The sequence below is a fragment of the Sturnira hondurensis genome, unplaced genomic scaffold (genome assembly GCF_014824575.4).
Source record: "Sturnira hondurensis isolate 20B ecotype Veracruz unplaced genomic scaffold, ASM1482457v3 Scaffold0018728, whole genome shotgun sequence".
NCBI lineage: Eukaryota > Metazoa > Chordata > Mammalia > Chiroptera > Phyllostomidae > Sturnira > Sturnira hondurensis.
The window spans coordinates 2,029,713-2,049,781 of record NW_028091359.1 but is presented as its reverse complement, the minus strand read 5'-3'; the positions used below and the strand labels follow the sequence as shown (position 1 = coordinate 2,049,781).

Sequence of the window (20,069 nt, the reverse complement as noted above, 5' to 3'; positions counted from 1 at the left end):
TCCCCTGTTGGGAACTGGCCCGCAACCCAGGCATGTGCCCTGACTGGGAACCGAACCGTGATCCTCCGGTTCACAGGCCCACACTCAGTCTACCAAGCCACACCCGCCAGGGCTAAACTGTGATATTTAATAACCAAAGTGATCGTTTATATTTTCTAAATGTTAGGCATTTTACATGTGCCACTTATATAATCTTCATATTCACTCTGAGGTAGATGCTATTATTATCTGAGTTTTAACCTTGGAGAAATGAGCTTAAAAGTTTAACCATGAAGAAATGAGCTTAAAAGTTTATTTACTATGTAAGGTCATATAGCTGGTAGTAAGAGCCCTGCCCTTAATTCTAACCATATTTTCTATGCTACTTACTTTTTATGCATACATATATTTTCAGTCACAAGAAATAAAGGAAACGTTAAATTGTCAACTATAGTTAATGCTAAATGTGGGATCTGAGTACTTGTGATATAGTCTTCATAGTTTTTCTATACTTCCTGCAATGACTGTAATCTTTTATAATAAAAGGATAAATATTATTTAATTTTTTAATATCACAAAAAGCCTTCCATGATATCCATTATTAAATGAATTAAAGTCTGGCAGCATGAAGAGAGGAAGACCAAGTATGAGATGGAGTGACTCCATCAAAGAAGCCTACAGACTTTGGCGCTAAGTAGGGCTGATGTTCACTGATTGTGAGCATCACTCATTCATAGAGTTACCGGGAGTTGGAGCCCATTGACTAGCATGTAAAAGTAACAAAGTCTAAGTTAAATTACTTTATACAGCACAAAGTCCTTTACAGTCTGTTCCTAGTCTACCTTAACCAATTTTATTTATACATACTCTTCCCCTTTGAAGAAATTTAGTGATACATTAAAATGTTTTTAAATGACTATCCCAACCACAGGAGGATTAGAAACAATAATTTTGGGATTCATTTTTGAAAGCTGCATTTTTAAATTTTACCTCTTTATCTCTGACTTCATGATTTTTAGGATGCCAGCCCTGTTGTGATTGAGCCATCATCTGTTCTGAATGGAGGAAAATACTTATTTGGAACAGCAGTGCATTCTATAGAGCAGAGTGAAGATAGAATCGGAGGAGGCAGCCTCAGTTATGTGAACACCACAGAAGAGAAATTTTCAGACAACATTTCTACTGCATCTGAAGCATCAGAAACCGCTGGCAGTGGTAAGTAGGACTTGTTTCCCACGAGGGTTAGTCCCAGTCAGTTCTTAAAGAAGTATACTTTGTCAAAGTGTGGTTGGTAGGATATTGGGCTTCCATTCACAGAAGTAAGTTTTGAATGAAATGATTATAAAATTCTTAAATATTTCCAGTTTTTATTGATTAAGCTACATTTCTCCATGTTGCTAGTAAATTATTTTGTCAATAAACGGATTTGGGAATTAAAAATCTAAATTTCTATCTTCAGGACTCTAACTGTAAGCATGCCTTCTTTGTATTAATTGCACCCTCATATTAAATTTTACAGACATTACAGGCCAGAATTTGGGAATTGTTTTGTTAAAATATTGAGAAAGAATTCACAGTGCTTCCCATAATTCCCTTCAGTCCTTGATACCTAAAACTTATTGGTTCTTCATTAAGTGGGGAAAGATGAGGGAGATGCTTTGGTGTTTTTATGGTGTGACTAAATTAAGTTGATAGCCTATTATTCTGGTGATATAGGATCAAGACTGTCATTCTTATTCTGTTGTTATTTCAGCTTTGAGATCTTTTTTCCTTTTCTGTGGAGGGAGTAAGCACACTGGACAGAGCTAGCATTTTCTCTAGGAAACTGTAGAATTTACTGCTTCTCTCCCCAGCTGACATTACAGAGATCACTTAGCAGTTTACGGAATGCTCTCTCTGATTGACTTTAACACCAGAATTAATCTTTCAATCTCTATAAGGTCTTTTTGATATGCTTACTATATAACTTACGTTATTTACAGGATGAGGAGTGCCACAGTTAGAACGTTCAAAGTAACTGATGGCTAGAATGTTTACCTGAGATTAACATGTAGTTAAGAGTTGAAATTTCTTAAAATATCCTTGAAGTTCACAACTGTCATCATTAATCATTTTTCTGCATGTATATGTCTCTTGTATTGAGTTGGCCAAAAAGTTCATTTAGTTTTTTCTGGACAATGGCTCTAGTACTGTTTAGTTTTTTAATTTCATTTGAAACAATTTTGTTAGATTGTATTATGACAGCTGTCATATAAGCATTCGTTAAAAAAACTTATCAAAATTGGTGAATTTTTCTGTAGCCATTTTAATATTGAAGATGGAAGAAAATATGCAGCTTTTTTAGTATATTATGTTTTATTATTTCAAGAAAGGTAAAAATGCAATGGAAACACAATAAAAGATTTGTGCAGTGTATGGAGAAGGTTCCATGACTGATCAAATGTGTCAAAAGTCTTTTTGCAAAGTTGCTTGGTACTATTGACATTTGGCCAAATAATTCTTTGCTATGGGGCTGTCTTGGGCATTGGAAGATGTTTAGCAGCACCTCTGGCCTCTGCCCACTAGAAGCCAATAGCAGAAAAATAGCTGGCGTACTCAAAATGTCCACATCAATAAAGTTATTGGTGCAAATGAAAAATATGCCTTTTATTTTATGGAAAAGTCTTTTATGGGCTCTTTGGCCAACCCAATAATACTGATGCCTTCCTTTCAAATAGATTTATTAGAGAGCAGTTTCTTCCTCCCAGCATTCTTCTGTTGAAGTTCTTATTTTAGTTTCTGTCCTTTGGTTTAGACTCATCACCATTATCTCCCGGAATATTTGGGATGTGTTCACAAGTAGAAGAGGAGAATTATGGGAGAGTGTGGGAGAGCCTAGCTACTTGGCTATATACATCTTTTTTTCCTATCAGAGGACTTACAATTCTTGTTGTGAATTATCAGATACTCTAGGAGGCTGACCAAATGTTCATTTGGTAACAGTTTTTTAATTTTTTTTATTCCACCTAGTGTTATGCTAGGCATTATCCAGAATGGAATACATCTGTATTTTCTATGTTCTACAGATTTATCAGAATCTGCTGTACTGACATGCCAATGGGATAATAGCATCAACCTACTACATGGACATTGAGTTCATATCTTCCAGCCTATTAATGTATAACAATTAAAAATACAGAGATTCCACCCTCTATTTCCTTACAGGCTTTTTGTATTCTGCCACACCAGGGGCAGATATGTGCTTTGCTCGACAACATAACACTTCTGATAATAACAACCAATGTTTGCTAGGAACCAATGGGAATATTTTGTTGCATCTCAATCCTCAGAAACCAGGGGCTATTGATAACCAGCCACTAGTAACTCAAGAACCAGTAAAGGTGAGTAATTTGACATCTACTTAAAATAATTCTTTTTCAGATTGTGAATAAATTTTGTTCTAGAGGTTTTAGCACATAAGAAATTCTTAGTGGTTCATTTAATTAACCTGTTGTGGATGGAAATCTCTTTGCATAGTAGATTTCCAAGAGAATATTTTATGATTTAGTACTTGCCTAGAAGCAGTGTAGTGGTCCTTGGAAATGTTCTTTCTTGGAACAGCTACTGTGAAAATGTAATTTCATATGTAAATGGAATTTTTTTCCAAAATAATATTTTTTATTATCTGAAAGAAATCTATGAAAACCAGACTTATTAATTCCAAGTGCTCTGATGACTTTTCCAAATGAGTTGCTTTGAATTTCTTTCTTAAATAGTTTATTTGGTAAGTTAAAAATAAAAATTTCTCTTAGAAAAATTTTTTTCTAGTAACATGAAACTGAGTAGTGACATGTGTTTTCTTTCTATATTTACATTCTGTTAAAACACGAGAGACTGTAATATTAAAAATCAACATTTACATTTTATTCTAAGGCTACATCATTAACACTAGAAGGTGGACGATTAAAACGATCCCCACAGCTGGTCCATGGAAGAGATTATGAAATGGTCCCTGAACCTGTGTGGCGAGCACTTTATCATTGGTATGGAGCAAATCTGGCCCTTCCTAGACCTGTAAGTATAGCCAGTAGTATCCTATAGGAGGAGCAGTCATAGATGAGGTCTTCTATTACTTTTATATATGAACCTTATTATCCACAAATTAGTTCTTAGCTATGGTAGCAGTGTACTCAATACCAGTTCAAATCAGTTGAATAAATTTCCCTCCACCTACTCCAATAAATAAACCAATAAATGGTTCTCCTTCTCATTCATTCATTCATTTATTTGTACATTTATTGACTGGTATATTAGGTACCAACCATGCTAATGACGTGCCTGTGGGAGTAGGTGGCATTTATAGAGTGGAGGGAATAGTCACTGAACTAAGTAAAGTGAGGGAGTCACAAGGCTAGGCCAGTGGTTTTCAGCCTTTTTCATCACATGGCACACACAAGCCAATTATTGGGTTAGCCAAAAAGTTTGTTCTTTTCCAGAAGGTGGCTCTAATAGTACTTAGTTGTCTTTAACTTCATTTGAACAATTTTTGTTAGATTGCATTGTGACAGCTGTCATATCAGTGTGCCTTAAAAAAATCTTCTCATATCATTCATACATTTCTGGGAATATTGTAAATTGCTACACTTTGGTAGGTAATATGACCTATATAGTTAATGGCATGGCTTCATACTTTTTGACTTGTAACTTCCAGTCTTAAGAACTTGTCTTTTAAAAGACCATCATTCATATACATGAAATATGTAAAAGTGAAAAAAATACAGTGTGAGGATAGTAAAATTAGATAATACTTTCATTTTTAAAATTTAATTTTGATATTACTAGTTTTTTTAAAAGAATTTATTTATTTATTTTTAGAGGGGAAGGGAAGGAGAGAGGGAGAAATATCAATGTATGGCTGCCTCTCATGCGGCCCCTGCTGGGAACTGGCCCGCAACCCAGGCATGTGCCCTGACTGGGAATCGAACTGCGATTGTTTGGTTCGCAGGCCCACACTCAATCCACTGAGCTACACCAGCCAGGGCTGATATTACTACTTCTAAATGAAAGGGGAAAAAATATCCACTAGGAGTTCTAATCTTAGCAGATAGATTTAGGAGCAGAAACTTGAGTGTATTTAAACCTATGTAATTTAAATCTATGAATTTCTGTAACCTAACTGAAATACAAGTAGTAAACATATTAAACATTTTAACTTTATTAAAACAACAGGTGATTAAGAATAGCAAGACAGAAATCCCAGAGCTGGAATTATTTCCTCGATACCTTCTGTTCCTGAGACAGCAGCCTGCCACCCGGACACAGCAGTCTAACATCTGGGTGAATATGGGTATGATGAGCCTGAGAATGTTTCCTCAGCATTTGCCAAGAGGTAACTTAAGAATGCAGCAAGAATGTCATGCATTTCCTTTAAAAAATTAAAATAAAAACCAAGTTGCTCAAAGTCTGGTGCCACTGTACCAGTAATCACTATGGGGCTCAGATCTATGGTCATGCGCAAGACTAGACAGGAATAGAGGGAAAATCTCATCAGGAAACTGGAAAGAGTTGTTTCCATTCCTGGTTTGTAAAAATACAATGATAATAAATAGAAATAGACATTACCTACTTTGCTTCTTTGAGAACAAGTCATTGTAAATTATTTGCTTGACCTAAGTTAGAATCAACCAGTCAATGACTTCTCTTTTCAACTCTACTGTTTGAAAAAAAATTTTCAAATTTTTCAAAGTGATTTTTTGGGCAATATCGTGTGTGTGTGTGTGTGTGTGTTGGGTTGGTTCTTTTTCTTTTTTTTTTAAACAAAACATGATACCTTTTTTTATACTCAATCTGAGGAGCCTGTCTCTTATGGGACACAGATAATACAAAACAAAGGAACATTTTTGAAAGTGAGAGTGACACATTTGCTTTGAAAAACATCAAGACTATCAAAATCACAAATAAGTAAGTTCCAATTTTAATATATTAACATGTAAAAAGTTCCCCCTTGATTTCTCTATGAAATTAAGTTTTATTGATGGGTAGGACTTGCTCGATGGTTCTTCAGCAGAAGTAATGAATTCATTCACTTACAGTCTCACCTTTGTGTTAAAAATTCCACAGTGTTTTATAATTAGTATAATTTTGTATGCAAGAACTACCTATGAACCCAAACCAACTCTAACATACCATCCCTCCTTTGAAATCAAATAGGGTTAGTTTAATGTCTTTCTTAAAGTTTATATTCAGGTAACATATAGAGATTCTTACACATATTATTTGGCAAGATTTATAGCAAAACAGTGACCTCTGCCTAACCAAACTTTGGGGAAAACATCAAAATCGAGAAAGCGTGAAATGAAACCTCTATGAAACTTTCGTCATTTAATTTCCCATTGAATGAAAGTATTTGCCTTGCTTCCATGGCGCCCAGGGCACATATCTTTTTCAATTTTCTTTGAAATATAACATGAGAGGCAAGATGTGTTGTTGTGCTTTTAGTTAAGTATTCTTTGCAACTCTTGTGCTGATCCTAGATTTTTGCTGCTCTGTAAATTCCACTAGATTTGTTGATGCTATTCAGAAGCACAAAACTATGTATAGTAAGTGGCTGCCTACTTAATGAGCTATCTAGAATTCAAATAAATTTCTTATGTGGCTTAGGACAATAGAAATTGACTTGGCCACTACATTTGCAAATGCTTCTGAATCCTAGAACTGAATAGTTATTAAGCTCCAAATTTGTTCTTAATTTGAAATTTTATTCCTTACTAATTAGTTGTGAAATCAATCATTAATCATTTTGGTGTTTATAAAAATATGCTTTCTTGCTGTAATCTTATAACTAATCCTCTGATTAATAATTACAGAAATTTGCTCTTGTGCTTTCTTTTAAAAGGGATTATCCTCTGCTTGCTGATAGAAAAAGATTTGCTTTGCTATGTGTTTAAAATTGATCATGATTGGGTTTTGTTCTGTCATAGTATAGTTTTTATCCTTCTCATTACCCAATTTATTACAGCTGTTTACTAGGCTCTTTTATTCCTTTTGTAATGACAAGTATACAAACCTTCCCACAGTTACAATGACTTAAAGATAGCCTTTTTGATAAACGAAGCCACAGAAACCATTGTTTCTTAGATGATTTTTTAGCCTATTTTATGTGAGTCAATTCTTTTTGGAAACTCTAAAAATGTGGATGATGCCAGTACTTTTCTCCAGTTTATTTAGTGGAGACTCAAAGTGCATTTAATAAGAGGAATAAAATTGAGCCACAACTGAATGGGTTGTAAACTACCTGGAACATATAATTGGACCCTAGATGGATTATATTTATATGTTAAGTTTATTTTTGTTTTGGGTTTCTCAATAAACCATAACCTCCCAGAGATAAGAGATGACCATTTTAAGCTATACCTTTGTCTAGATTTTTGCCTGAATAGTTTAACCAGGGTTTAGCAGGTTGTTTTAGCAACCTATCTTTGATTTCCATAATCTCTTATCATTTTATTTTGTCTCTCTTGAAATATGTGGTTGGACTTGACATTTTCTTTTGTCACTCTTCACTCTTGCCCCTTATTGCCACCTTTTTGTTACCACCTTGAGCCTTTCAGGAATTCAGGGTCAGGTCTGTTGCTATCTTATTGGGCAGGCAGGCCATACGAGTTTTACCCTCTTCTACCTTTGAATAGGGCACTTTTTTTTGGTCCCGGGAAGTTTATTGGCTTCACTTTAAAGCTGTGTTTGGCCGCATGGAGTCTATGCCTACTGAGAATTTGAAGTAAAATTTTTATGTGTAATTGTACCAGTGTGTCAGGTAATTGGGCCAATTAATGGCCTGAAAGTGATGGGATTAGTAATTCAAAGACAGTTTATTTTAAGGAAGTGGATCAGGTGAATCCAGTTATGTATCTGTGAAATTCAAATCCAGTCCTATTTTATCTTCTCCATTCATATGCTGTTTTGATTTTGAGTGTGACCCAGCTGAGGTCAGCCAAAATGCTAAGGCCTATTGTTTGTTATATTTCCCACTCTTCTGGGATCTGAGTACTGCCAGTTATTTCAGTCTCTGATTTTGTTGCTTCCTTTCAAAGTTAAGGTTTTGGACTCACTCTAAGATACTTGGGCCTCCTGTCTTCATTTTAAAGTTTTATTTTAAAGCTGCTTAATTTATAAAATTATTAAACCTCTAATTCTCATTTTTCATCCTTGTTTCCTAAAATAGTGTAATCCCCATTGCTGAGGGGTGCTTTTTTAAACATCTGTCTTTTCCTCATTATGATTACTATAACCATAGGAAATGTACCTTCTCCAAATGCGCCATTAAAGCGAGTCTTAGCCTACACAGGCTGTTTTAGTCGAATGCAGACCATCAAGGAAATTCATGAATATCTATCTCAGAGGCTGCGCATCAAAGAGGAAGATATGCGCTTGTGGCTATACAACAGTGAGGTAAGAGGCATCTCAGAGTCATGAAGGCACCTCCACTCAGAGACCAAGTGTTAAATCCATATTTCATGAGTTTGAGATTGTTGTCTATTGTAATTATGCTGAAAACCATACCAAGGATCTCAGTGATATCTTCATCTTTTAAATTACTATATGCATACATGTAGATATTTGTCACTTTATCATCATGGACAGTACCATTCTTTTAATTGTCACCCAAGGATATGTTTATTGATTTTAGAAAGAGAAGGAGGGAGAGAAAAACATCTATGTGAGAGAGAAACATTGATTGGTTGCTTCCTGTGCTGTCCTTGATTGGAGCTTGAACCCAAAACCTAAATATGTGCCCTGACCAGGAATGAAATTTGCAGTCTTTTAGTGTATGGGATGATGCGCCAATCAACTGAGCCACCTGGCCAGGGCAACAGTATCATCTTATAAAGACTGTTGTTATAAAGTAATAGAAAATATTTTTTTCAACTAAACAGAGCTTATTTTTAATGTTCTGAAGTGATATACACATGCTAAAAATTTCAAACAATACAAAAGTATATAGGTAACATTCTTCCTTCCCGTTCTCTGACCCCTGTCTTCCATCCTCCTCAGAGACAGTGCTGTTAATTGCTTAACATGCATTATGTTTTCAGATTATAATTGAAATTGGACCATAAGTCGTTTTAACCAATTCTCTATTCCCTAGACCTTCTTTTTTTTTTAATTTTATTTATTTATCTTTAGAGGAAAAGAGAAGGAGAGAAATATCAATGTATGGTTGCCTCTCATGAGTCCCCTGCTGGGACCTGGCCTGCAACCCCGGAATGTGCCCAGACTGGGAATCGAACCATGGTCATGTGGTTCGCAGGCCGGCGCTCAATCCACTGAGCTACAACAGCCAGGGCTAGATCCTTGTTTTTTATATCCTCCTTTAGTCACCATTGAGAACACGTCTCCCAGAGCCACACTACCAGGGATTGAGTCCTGGCTCTGCCACTTGTTAGTTACATAACCAAGGGAAAGTCACTTAACTCTGTCTTAGTTTTCTCATGAGTGAATGGGGTAAATAATAATGTCTCCCTTAGGAAAGTTATAAAAAAGTAAGTGAATTGTGTGAGTACTGTAAAATGGGGTAATCATAAACAAAAATGTATAATTCTAGTACATGACATTTGGTTTTACATTTTCAGTTTCTAGTAAGTGATCAAGTTCCATCTTGATCACAAGCATATTTTTTTCATTTAATCTGGATAGTAAGGAAAATTTGTGTAAGCTCTTCAGAAAACCTAAATTTCGATGAATTTTGGTTTGATGTGTAATGAGCCGCCTTCTGATCTCCTCAAAATCCTATATAAATTTGTTTTAGAGATATAAAGTACATGTTTACAAAGTATACAGTTTTCCCCTCATTTTACCACCTAAATTACAAGTTTGTGAACAACTATAGTATGCCTAATGTCTGTCACATTGGGTATGTAACTACAGAGCTATTTTTTATTGTTATTCATTTTTATTTCCATATTCAAGTTTATCAATTAAATGAATAGAAGCCTTTTTTTCTCTATACACAGAATTACCTCACTCTTCTAGATGATGAAGATCATAGACTGGAATATTTGAAAATTCAAGATGAGCAGCACCTGGTAATTGAAGGTACAAGAAAGAAGCATGCATTTATATTAGATTTTTAGGGAGACAGTTTAAAGATGTAGTTAGTCACTAGTAATCCATTTTATAATTTTTCCAACCTTTATTTGATCATTATATTCTTTATGGTAAATAAAACCCATTAAACCCTTCTATAATCCTACCTACTATTTAGATTACTTTATAAGAAAAATATTTCTATGTTCATTGTCAAGCAGTGGAAATGGTGGGTAGAAACAAGTGAACTCAGTTAAAAGTTTACAAACTTTCTTAAAATTTTCAAGCTAGTTCTTTGAGTTTGAATAAGGAGACTAATTTCTTTTTGCATAGTTAGTGGCACAGGCTTTTATTAGTCATCGACACTGATCACTCACCAACAAAGCTACTTGTATGTTCACACACGGATTTATACTCATGTCATTGAAAACTTAGTGTGTCTTTTCCCATCAAGATTCATGGAAACATTACTAACTGCCTTTGTATTAAAATGAATAGATTAGATTCAGTTGTCATAATTTAAGAAAGAATTGTAGTATTTCTAATGTATTAACTTTAAGAGCTTTAATTACTTCTTTGGGTGGTTGAATATAATTTTAGTTTGGGTGTGTAACTGAGGGAATATCTTACTAATTAAATCTAAGCAAGTGACTGTAAAGTTCCCAATATAAAGAGTCAGAATAGTTTCAGTCACTTACTAAAAATAACTTGATTGTTTTTCTTTATGTTTTCTGATTTAGAAATAGCTCTTCTTAACTGAACCAGTCAAGTGGATGTGATTTCAGTGAATTCGAAGTTAACATATTCCTATCTCTGTCTTTCCAGTTCGAAACAAAGATATGAGTTGGCCTGAGGAAATGTCCTTTATAGCAAACAGTAGTAAAATAGACAGACACAAGGGTAAGTTGTCAGTGTATTATTTCTAAAAATATTATTTTTAAGTTACTGGGGTTTTTTTTCCCTTTCTCAACTATCAAAGTGTTAACTTTTGGCTTTCTACTCTAAAAGTGACTAGGCCACTCTTTGTTTTTCTTTTTACTGAAGCATCAAATTTCTTTCTAACCTTGCAGTTAAATAATTATTTATTTATATTTTCCCTAATACTAATAAACATTTCTTGCACTCATACTAAATAAAAAATGGTAAAAAAAAAATGGCCCATCCCCATACTGTGTCAAATTTTTACCACTCAGCTCACAATCAGTAATGCCTTGCTGTTTCTCCTGAGCTGAGAAAGTCATGCTGTGTTTCACTAGTTTTCTGTGGTATGCAGTCCTGTATTGTATAGTGGTAGACTTGTTCTGAAGCTAAGAATCTCCTTGAAAAGCAGTGGGTAGCATGGTGGTGGACCCTGCTAGTGGAACATTTGCTTCCTTTTAAGCAAGTGCTGAGATGAACACATTAGTTCCATGGTCGTGCTGAACTCACCTGGTGCCCTAGTCATGGGCTCTTCTGAATAATCACCAGTGACACTTACCATAGCCTCAGTGGCTTCTTCCACAAAGCTGGTGATGTTCGATTCTTCATCAGTAAATAAATCAAAATCCAGGGTGCTTTCCAAATATGCATCAGTGGTTGAGTCTAGGGCAGTGGTCCAACCTAGGATAGTGATAAACTCTGTGGTGGTGATCCAGTCCAGGTCATGGTCAAGTCCAGGCAGTGGTTGACTCTAGGTTAGTGTTAATGGCAAGGCATTGACGTTATGTGTGATCATGGTGGAGGGATCAGGTAGGTTCTAGGACAACTGGATTCTCACTTGTAAAAGAATTAATTTGGACCACTACCTCACATTATATACAAAAAGTAACTCAAAATTGATCAACAACCTAAAAATGATAAAACTCTTAAGAAAAAAACATACAGGTAAATCTTCATGACCTAGGATTTGGCAGTGGATTTTTATATATGACATCAATATCAGGAGCAACAAAAGAAAAATAGATAAATTGAATTTTATCAAAATTTAAAACTTGTGCATCAAAGGCGTTAATAAGAAAGTGAAAGGACAACTTCCACATTGGGAGAAATTATTTACAAACCATATATCTGGTAAGGGTTTATTATCTCCAATATGGAAATAACTGTGTAATTCAACAATAAAAAGACAACTCAGTTTAAAAAGAACCATTAGCTTTTCACAGACATTTCTCCAAAGACAATGTACAAATGTGAAATAAGAACATAAAGAGATGCTTGACATCAATAGTCATTAGGGAAATTCAACCAAAACCACAACAAGATACCACTCCATACCTACTGAAATTATTATAATCAATAAAACAAAAATAAGTGTTATTGAGGATAAGGAGAAATTGGAACCATCATACGTTGCTGCTGGGAATGTAAAATGGTATATCCACTATGGAAAACAGTTTGGTGGTTCTACAAAAAGCAATTCAGAGAATTACCATATACCCCAGCAAGTTCACTCCTAGGAATGTACCCAATAGAATTGAAAATAGAAACTCGAACAGATTATTTGTACAATGTGGAAACAACCAATGCCATCAACAAATGAATGGATAAATAAAATGTGGTACACAGCCATATATAACACAGCCATTATTCAGCCATAAAAAAGAGTGAAGGTCTTTTTTTTTAAAGTTATAAAAATGTTACATTGATGTACATAACTGTTTAGTCTATGATTATCTTACTACAGCTAGACTTCAGTTATCATATTGTTTGTTCCAGTTCCCACAGAAAAGGGAGCCACAGGTCTGAGTAATCTAGGAAATACATGCTTCATGAACTCCAGCATCCAGTGTGTTAGTAACACACAGCCACTGACACAGTATTTTATCTCAGGGAGACATCTGTATGAACTCAACAGGTAATCTTTCTTGATCGTTAACTTTCTACAACTCTTAACTTTCTGTAACTTTGGTAAGAACTCATTATCACCTAAATTTCTTCTTTCTTTACTGTGGGAGGGAAAAGTCTTACCTTATTTGGTCTATTTAGTATTAAATAAGGGCCAGGGGATACTTCTCTTATTTAAAAAAGATGTTTTGATGTGAGGACACAGATGCTAGGTATTTTTGTGCCCGCATAATTATTTATGAGAATCTTTGGCAACAAATGTTCCTTTCAAACCTCCAGGACAAACCCCATTGGTATGAAGGGGCATATGGCTAAATGCTATGGGGATTTAGTACAGGAACTTTGGAGTGGAACCCAGAAGAATATCGCCCCATTAAAGCTTCGGGTAAGCAGTTAAAATAATATAAAAATATTTAAGTCCTAAGTAGTTGTTTAATTATTTTTCTCTATGTGTTTTTTATGTTTAGTGTTTTAGTTTTAGTTTAACTATCTGTAGAATTTTAAAAAGTGGCAGGAAGAAAAAATGTAATTAATAGATAAAATTTTACATTACTATCACTTGTAGTGAATGTCAGTGAAGTTAGGGTTATTTTTATTTTTATTTAAAAACAAAGCAAAATTATGTTTAAAAGTAATAATTGTAATAGTTAAAAATTTGACAACCACTTACCAGGCACTGTTCTCATTACCTAATGTGTATTAACTAATTTAATCTTTTCTATGGCCCTATAATGTAAGTTGGTTATTATCCTCATTTGTTAAAATTTATTGATCTTAGGAAGAGGAAAGGAAAAGGACCAATTTGTTGATCCACTGAATCTTCTCTATATGGCCCTATAACATAAAGTGATGTTATTATCTTGATTTTTTTTGAGTTAATTGAATTTAGAGAGAGAGAGAGAGAAATTGATTTTTTGTTTCACCTATTTATTGGTTGCTTCGTGGTTGCTTTGTGTATGTGCCAACAGAAATTGAAATCTCAATCTTGGTTTATCAAGGTGATGCTGTAACCAGCTGAGCTACCCAGCCAGAGCCTATTGTTTCCATTTTATGGCTGAGGAACTAAGGCTCAGAGCAGTTAAATAGTTCGCCTAAGTTGCAGGCTAGTTAGTAAGTCCTTACCATTAAATATGAGGCTATTCTGCTTCTAATAATAAAAATTAGGATACAGCCAGACAAGAAAGGTTAACTGTAAAAGCAAACATTATAACAGGAACTCTTTTAATATAAGCAAATACTGTTTTAATGTTTCTGCCCTGCCTGTCTTAAACAACACCTGAATATCTAAAGGACTGTTTGCTTTTATGATGCTGAACTAGGATACAATATTGGCCAAGTACTTTTGTTGTTGTTGTTTGAGATTAAGATTAGAAAGCTTTTGTGATTATCCAAAATATATTTGCTGAAATAGAGACAGACTAAATACCATACTTTTTACCTTCTTATAATGCCTCTGGTTGAATTATGGGGCATGCTCATTCTAAATTTTATGAAGTAGCAAATAATGAGTTTGATTCCTCTTATATTTATAGTGGACCATAGCAAAATATGCTCCCAGGTTTAATGGGTTCCAGCAACAAGACTCTCAAGAACTTCTGGCTTTTCTCTTGGACGGTCTTCATGAAGATCTCAACCGAGTCCATGAGAAGCCATATGTGGAACTGAAGGACAGTGACGGCCGACCAGACTGGGAAGTAGCTGCAGAGGTTTGTTGGTTTTGATTTTCTAATGTAAACAATAAATAAAATGTTTTGGCCACAAGTGTGTGTTGTACAACTTAAATTTTATAATCAGAATTTCAGTATGAAAGTGAAGGAATTTGTATTTCTCTGCTAAATTTTTGTGCAGTAATGCCAAAACAAAGCACCCTTAATGAAAATAGAGGAATGTAACCTTTTCACATTGTACACCTTTGGGAGAGGGTATAGGAATTATTCAGTAGAACTTCTAAAGTCCCATAATTGCTAGCATAATAATGTATAGTGACCAACAGACACATTTTATTTGCTTTTTAATGGACAAAGAACTTTAATCATCATCATTACCATGGTATGAACAAAGAAAAAAATAAGATTTTTCATATGAATTTAATATTTTATAGGTTGAGCAGAAAGAATCACATTATCCTAGTAGGTAATACATTTTCAATTATATATCTGAATTAAAAGTTTGGAGGCAGAAAGCTTTTATATTTTAAATGGGTGTTAAAGATTATGTTCCTGACATTTAAACCTCATTTATTTAACCAATTTATTTGAATTTGTGTAGAAATATTCTTCTTTTAAATTTTGAAAAAAAAATCTTCTTTTCTCTAATCTTTTTTCTTGATAGGCCTGGGACAACCATCTAAGAAGGAATAGATCAATTGTTGTAGATTTGTTTCACGGGCAGTTAAGGTCCCAAGTCAAATGCAAGACATGTGGTCATATAAGTGTCCGATTTGACCCATTCAATTTTTTATCTTTGCCACTACCAATGGACAGTTATATGCACTTAGAAATAACAGGTAGGTCACAACATTATGAAAAATTATTTAACTCCATTGTCTTTTATGTTTTCAAGCAGCCTGAGTATGTAAGTATGGTCATTTGTTTATAATGCGTTCTCATAAAAATTAATAGTCATCCTGTTATAATCTAGCAATCTAATTTCAGACATGATTTGAGGTTTGAAAGACTTGGAGTGTGGGTCCATTCTTGTGCCTATTGATTCTTTTGTTAGTTTCAAACATGCCAGAAACTCTTTAAAATCTTGGAAGGCCATTCATACTTCTATTTCAGATGAATGTTAAAAAAAAAAAAGAGTTCACTCAGTATGACCCCTAAGTACCATCTGAATATAAAATAAAAATTCTAAATTGGAATGTTTGCTATTTCCAAGTCATAGATGCATATACAAAGTGTAAAACTTTCCGTGAAATCAGCATTTTACTGATAAAAGATCTTTTCTCTTCACTAGTTATTAAGTTGGACGGTACTACCCCTATACGTTACGGACTAAGACTGAATATGGATGAAAAGTACACAGGTTTAAAAAAACAGCTGAGTGATCTCTGTGGACTTAAATCAGAACAAATTCTTCTTGCAGAAGTACATGGCTCTAACATAAAGGTAATACTAACTATTCTTTCTTGATTCCATCCTTCAAAAAGCAGTTTTCTCAATTAATTAGATATTAAGCGACTAAGGGAGATACTAGAATGAAACAAATGAACAAAAAATTTGTCAAGTTTTTCATCCCAGGAACATAAAAGGGTTGTCTGCCAGGATAAAGGAGTAATGATGATGGTGGTATTTTTTTTAAAGGGGAATTATGTAAGCCCAAGGCTACCTGTATGGAGTATTTCCCCCAGGGACTGCTGCTGCTGCAACTGGTAGCTCTTCTGTATTACCAGTGTCACTAGAATTCTTCGGTTAAAGTGTTGTATGTATTTATTAATGCAGTTTTTTAGTATTTATATTTAACCTTTGGGGTTTCTGAACGAACTCCTAGCTTGTTGACATTTTGTCCATATGTAATAGAAAGATGGGATCTCTCTGAGGGTTTTGGGTTTAGATGTCTAATATGAAGGACAAAATTCAAGAAAACAGATATTCACGATATACTTTTCTGTGGAAAGGGATAATAGTTTCAGTGAGGTTAGTTTATCTACCTTTCATCTTTTAGTATTTAAGAAATATTACTTGCTCATCTTGTTTGTTTAGTGACGAAAGCACCTTAGATACTCACTTCAAATATATCACATTTTCCATTTTATTTGAACCACCTCTCCTTTATTATCTTGCCTCTTTTTCTACAGAATTTCCCTCAGGACAACCAGAAAGTACGACTCTCAGTAAGTGGATTTTTGTGTGCATTTGAAATTCCCATCCCTGGATCTCCAATTTCAGCTTCTAGTCCAATACAAACAGGTATGGTAAAACCAGAGCTTGTTTTCATTATTTGAGCTTTAAATATTGGTCTAAGGGTTATCATCCTCTTTATATTTACTTGGGCTAAAACTATTAAAGCAAAAGAATTTTGGAGGCTGAAGGAAACCTTTGTGATGATTTGACTCAAATTCTTCATTTTTGTAGGTGAGGATCCTAAAATTTAGAGAACCTAAGTAAGTTGAATTAGATAGTAATGAGTTAATCTACCACTGGAATTCAGATCTCTTTTTTAGTCTTCTATCTAATACATGGCAGCAGATGGTATGAGAAGACTATACTATCAGAAGACATGACTCCCTGGCTGCTGTGGCTCAGTGGATTGAGCACTGACCTGTGAACCAAAGGGTCCTGCGAGCACTGATGTGATTCTTGGTCGGGGCACATGCCTGGCTTACAGGCCAAGTCCCCAGTAGGGGGCACTTGAGAAGCAACCACACATTGGTGTTTCTCTTCCTCTCTTTCTGCCTCCTTCCCCTCTCTAGAAATAATGAAATCTTTAAAATATATATACAAATAAAAGACATGACAGTAAATATAACCAAAAAGGAATTTGTTTATCTAATATTGCATATAATATGGGCATCTAATGAGTCTTTTGGCCATTGATAATGGTTTGTTTATTCATTTTTGTACTGGTGATAATTAGGTTCATTCCTTAATTTTAAAGGGCTTTCAGGAGAATTAAACATGGCACTTAATACATAGGACTGATGGATTGGTGGATGATTTTTAATATTAATTTATTGCTTAGATCGTCACTGATCAATAGAACTCTCTGTAGTGATGGAAATTTTTTATAATCTTTACCATCCAGTACAGTATTCACTAGTTACCTGGAATATTGAACACTTGAAATGCGGCTGAGACTGAGGAAATGTATTTCATTTTAATTTAAAAAGCAACGTCTTCAATCAGTTATAACAAATGTACCACCCTGGTGGGGATTGTTGTGGGAGTTGTTACTAATGGGGGAGGCTATGCATATGTAGGGGTAAGGGGTATGTGGGAAATTTCTGTACCTCCTTTATTTTGCTGTGAATCTAAAACTGCTCTAAAAAGTAAAGTCTTTTTTTTTTTAAGTGAAATTAGAAAAAAGGAAAAGCAACATCTGGCTAGAGGCTATTACATTGAACAGAGCATATTTAGAGGAGTGGAGAAATGAATTTTTAGAGAAGATGAAAAAGAAAACAAGTGGTGCAACTCTTTGCTTGTCACAACATGGTGCCTGATAAAGTTTTCTGCAAAAATTCTACTTAATGCTATGACCTAAGATTGAAGTTCTCCATAGGATATAATAGACACTCAATTATGCTGTTTTCTTGTAGAGATATTTTTAAAAATTTCAACTTACACTTTTTGACCATTGCTTTTGCTTTGTCATTTAGTCTGAAGTGTGAATTATAAAAGTAAAATCTGTAATTAAAATTTTCTAATTAATCTACAGTTATTATTTGAAATGGAATTTCTCCTTTTCCTTTGTTAAAAGAGACTATACTATCAGTGGTCTGGGTCCTCACAATATTTGAGAAAAGATCAAAGGTGGAAGTACTACATACTTATGATGCTGTACTTTGAATTTGTAGATTTATCCTCTTCCCCATCTACAAATGGAATGTTACCTCTAACCACCAATGGGGACCTGCCCCGACCAATATTCATCCCCAATGGAATGCCAAACACTGTTGTGCCATGTGGAACTGAGAAAAGCTTCACAAATGGAATGGTGAATGGTCATATGCCACCTCTTCCTGACAATCCCTGTACAGGTTACATCATTGCAGTCCACCGAAAAATGGTTAGTTTAATGTTGGGCAACTTACTGCTGTTCTTGCCAGTGTCACTTGTGAAACACAGGCATTTCTGTCTTTGCAACTTCTTCATTGTCTACACTTTCAGTATGTCCTGTATGCTATTGTAAATGATCACCGCCTATGTGTGAAATGACATTTCTCATATATTAATCAGCAACAGGATAGCAGTACATCAGAACACTATATTCTTTAAATTAAAGTTTGTGTTTCTCATATATTCATGTAGTCATGTACATCTCTCTGCCATGTAAGTGTGGATGCCTTTGGAGAAGGTTTTGTTTGTTTGTTTAGGGGGAGGTTCAGGACACCAAAAATGTATAATGGTGAGGAAGCAAGAGGGAGGCTTTTGGAGTGCTAGCTGCATTCTGTCTGATGATTTGACTAGTGATTACGTAGCTGTTTGCTTTATGCTAATTCCTGAAATGTACTGCCTCACCCTCTTTGAATTAGTAACCCTTGACTGAAGTGAGTTTCTGACCATGTGGATGATGTTCTATGGACCATATTTCAGACAGGACTATATGAGTGGATAGTCTAGAGAATTACAGGGTATATTTGTGACTTGGAATTGTCTTTGAGCATAGCTCCTACTGGTCCCATCAGCTAAAATAATTGGGTGATTCATGCATTTCCCATGTTTTTTTTTTTTTACCAAGCATTTTCAGATCATATATTAAGAACTCTGGCCCTGACCACTATGGCCCATTTGGTTGGGCATCATCCCACCAAATGAAAAGTCTCTGGTTGATTCCTAGTCAGGGCATAAGAGGCAACCAATTGATGTTTCTCTCATATCAGTGTTTCTCTCCCTTTCTTTCTCCTTCCCTTCTCCTCTCTCAAAAATTAATTAATTAATTAATTTAATTTAATTTAAAAACCCTGATGTACTCTTAAAAATCCTTTTTTAGAAAACAGCTCCCTCTTCAGTTATCATGTATGTGTTATATAAAGTGCATGGTAATTCCTACAACAGGTTTTTGTAATTATTAGACCACAAAGCCATATGGTCAGCTTTAAATTTTCATCTTTTAACCAGTCCTCTATTTCCAGTTTCCTTTCTGATATACTTTTTGGAATACCTATAATTTGATTTTATGATCTCTCTGTCCCAAGTCAGCTCCTTTTCCCATTATTTCTGTGAAAGACAACACCATTCTTCCAAGCTAAAGTCTGGAAGTGTTCTTAAATCCCTCTCCCATTTTCTTCTAAAATTCTGTATTCAGTATATTACTATGCCCTTTAATTCCTTCTTACAAAACACTAAATGAATTTATCATTTCTTCATTTTTATTGCCTTCTTTTTTCTGACATTTCTTTTTATTTTAAATACTTTTTAAATTTTTTCAATTTTAGTTGACTTACATTATTACATTAGTTTCAGGTATATGAGGGGGGACCCAAAAACCCCAGAATTTATTAGAGAATTGTGTATTTATTCTTATACTTTTAAACTTTAGTCACC

At 34.6% G+C, this 20,069-nt stretch overlaps 1 protein-coding gene across 3 annotated transcripts in view; it reads left to right on the top strand.

Annotated features, from left to right (window-relative positions):
• The window catches only part of USP32 (ubiquitin specific peptidase 32), a 142,622-nt gene that overhangs the window by 103,552 nt on the left and 19,001 nt on the right, over positions 1-20,069 (top strand). The window contains exons 13-26 of one of the 3 annotated variants that reach the window (XM_037070353.1): positions 999-1,194; positions 3,208-3,359; positions 3,892-4,032; positions 5,188-5,347; positions 8,252-8,406; positions 9,969-10,050; positions 10,867-10,941; positions 12,736-12,874; positions 13,144-13,249; positions 14,397-14,570; positions 15,196-15,370; positions 15,823-15,974; positions 16,664-16,775; positions 18,380-18,591. In XM_037070353.1, coding sequence (XP_036926248.1) covers positions 999-1,194; positions 3,208-3,359; positions 3,892-4,032; positions 5,188-5,347; positions 8,252-8,406; positions 9,969-10,050; positions 10,867-10,941; positions 12,736-12,874; positions 13,144-13,249; positions 14,397-14,570; positions 15,196-15,370; positions 15,823-15,974; positions 16,664-16,775; positions 18,380-18,591 — 2,031 coding nt within the window. Of the gene's footprint in view, positions 1-998; positions 1,195-3,183; positions 3,360-3,891; positions 4,033-5,187; positions 5,348-8,251; positions 8,407-9,968; positions 10,051-10,866; positions 10,942-12,735; positions 12,875-13,143; positions 13,250-14,396; positions 14,571-15,195; positions 15,371-15,822; positions 15,975-16,663; positions 16,776-18,379; positions 18,592-20,069 lie in introns of all 3 variants that reach the window. The other 2 variants (XM_037070354.1, XM_037070352.1) reach the window with 2 other exon arrangements.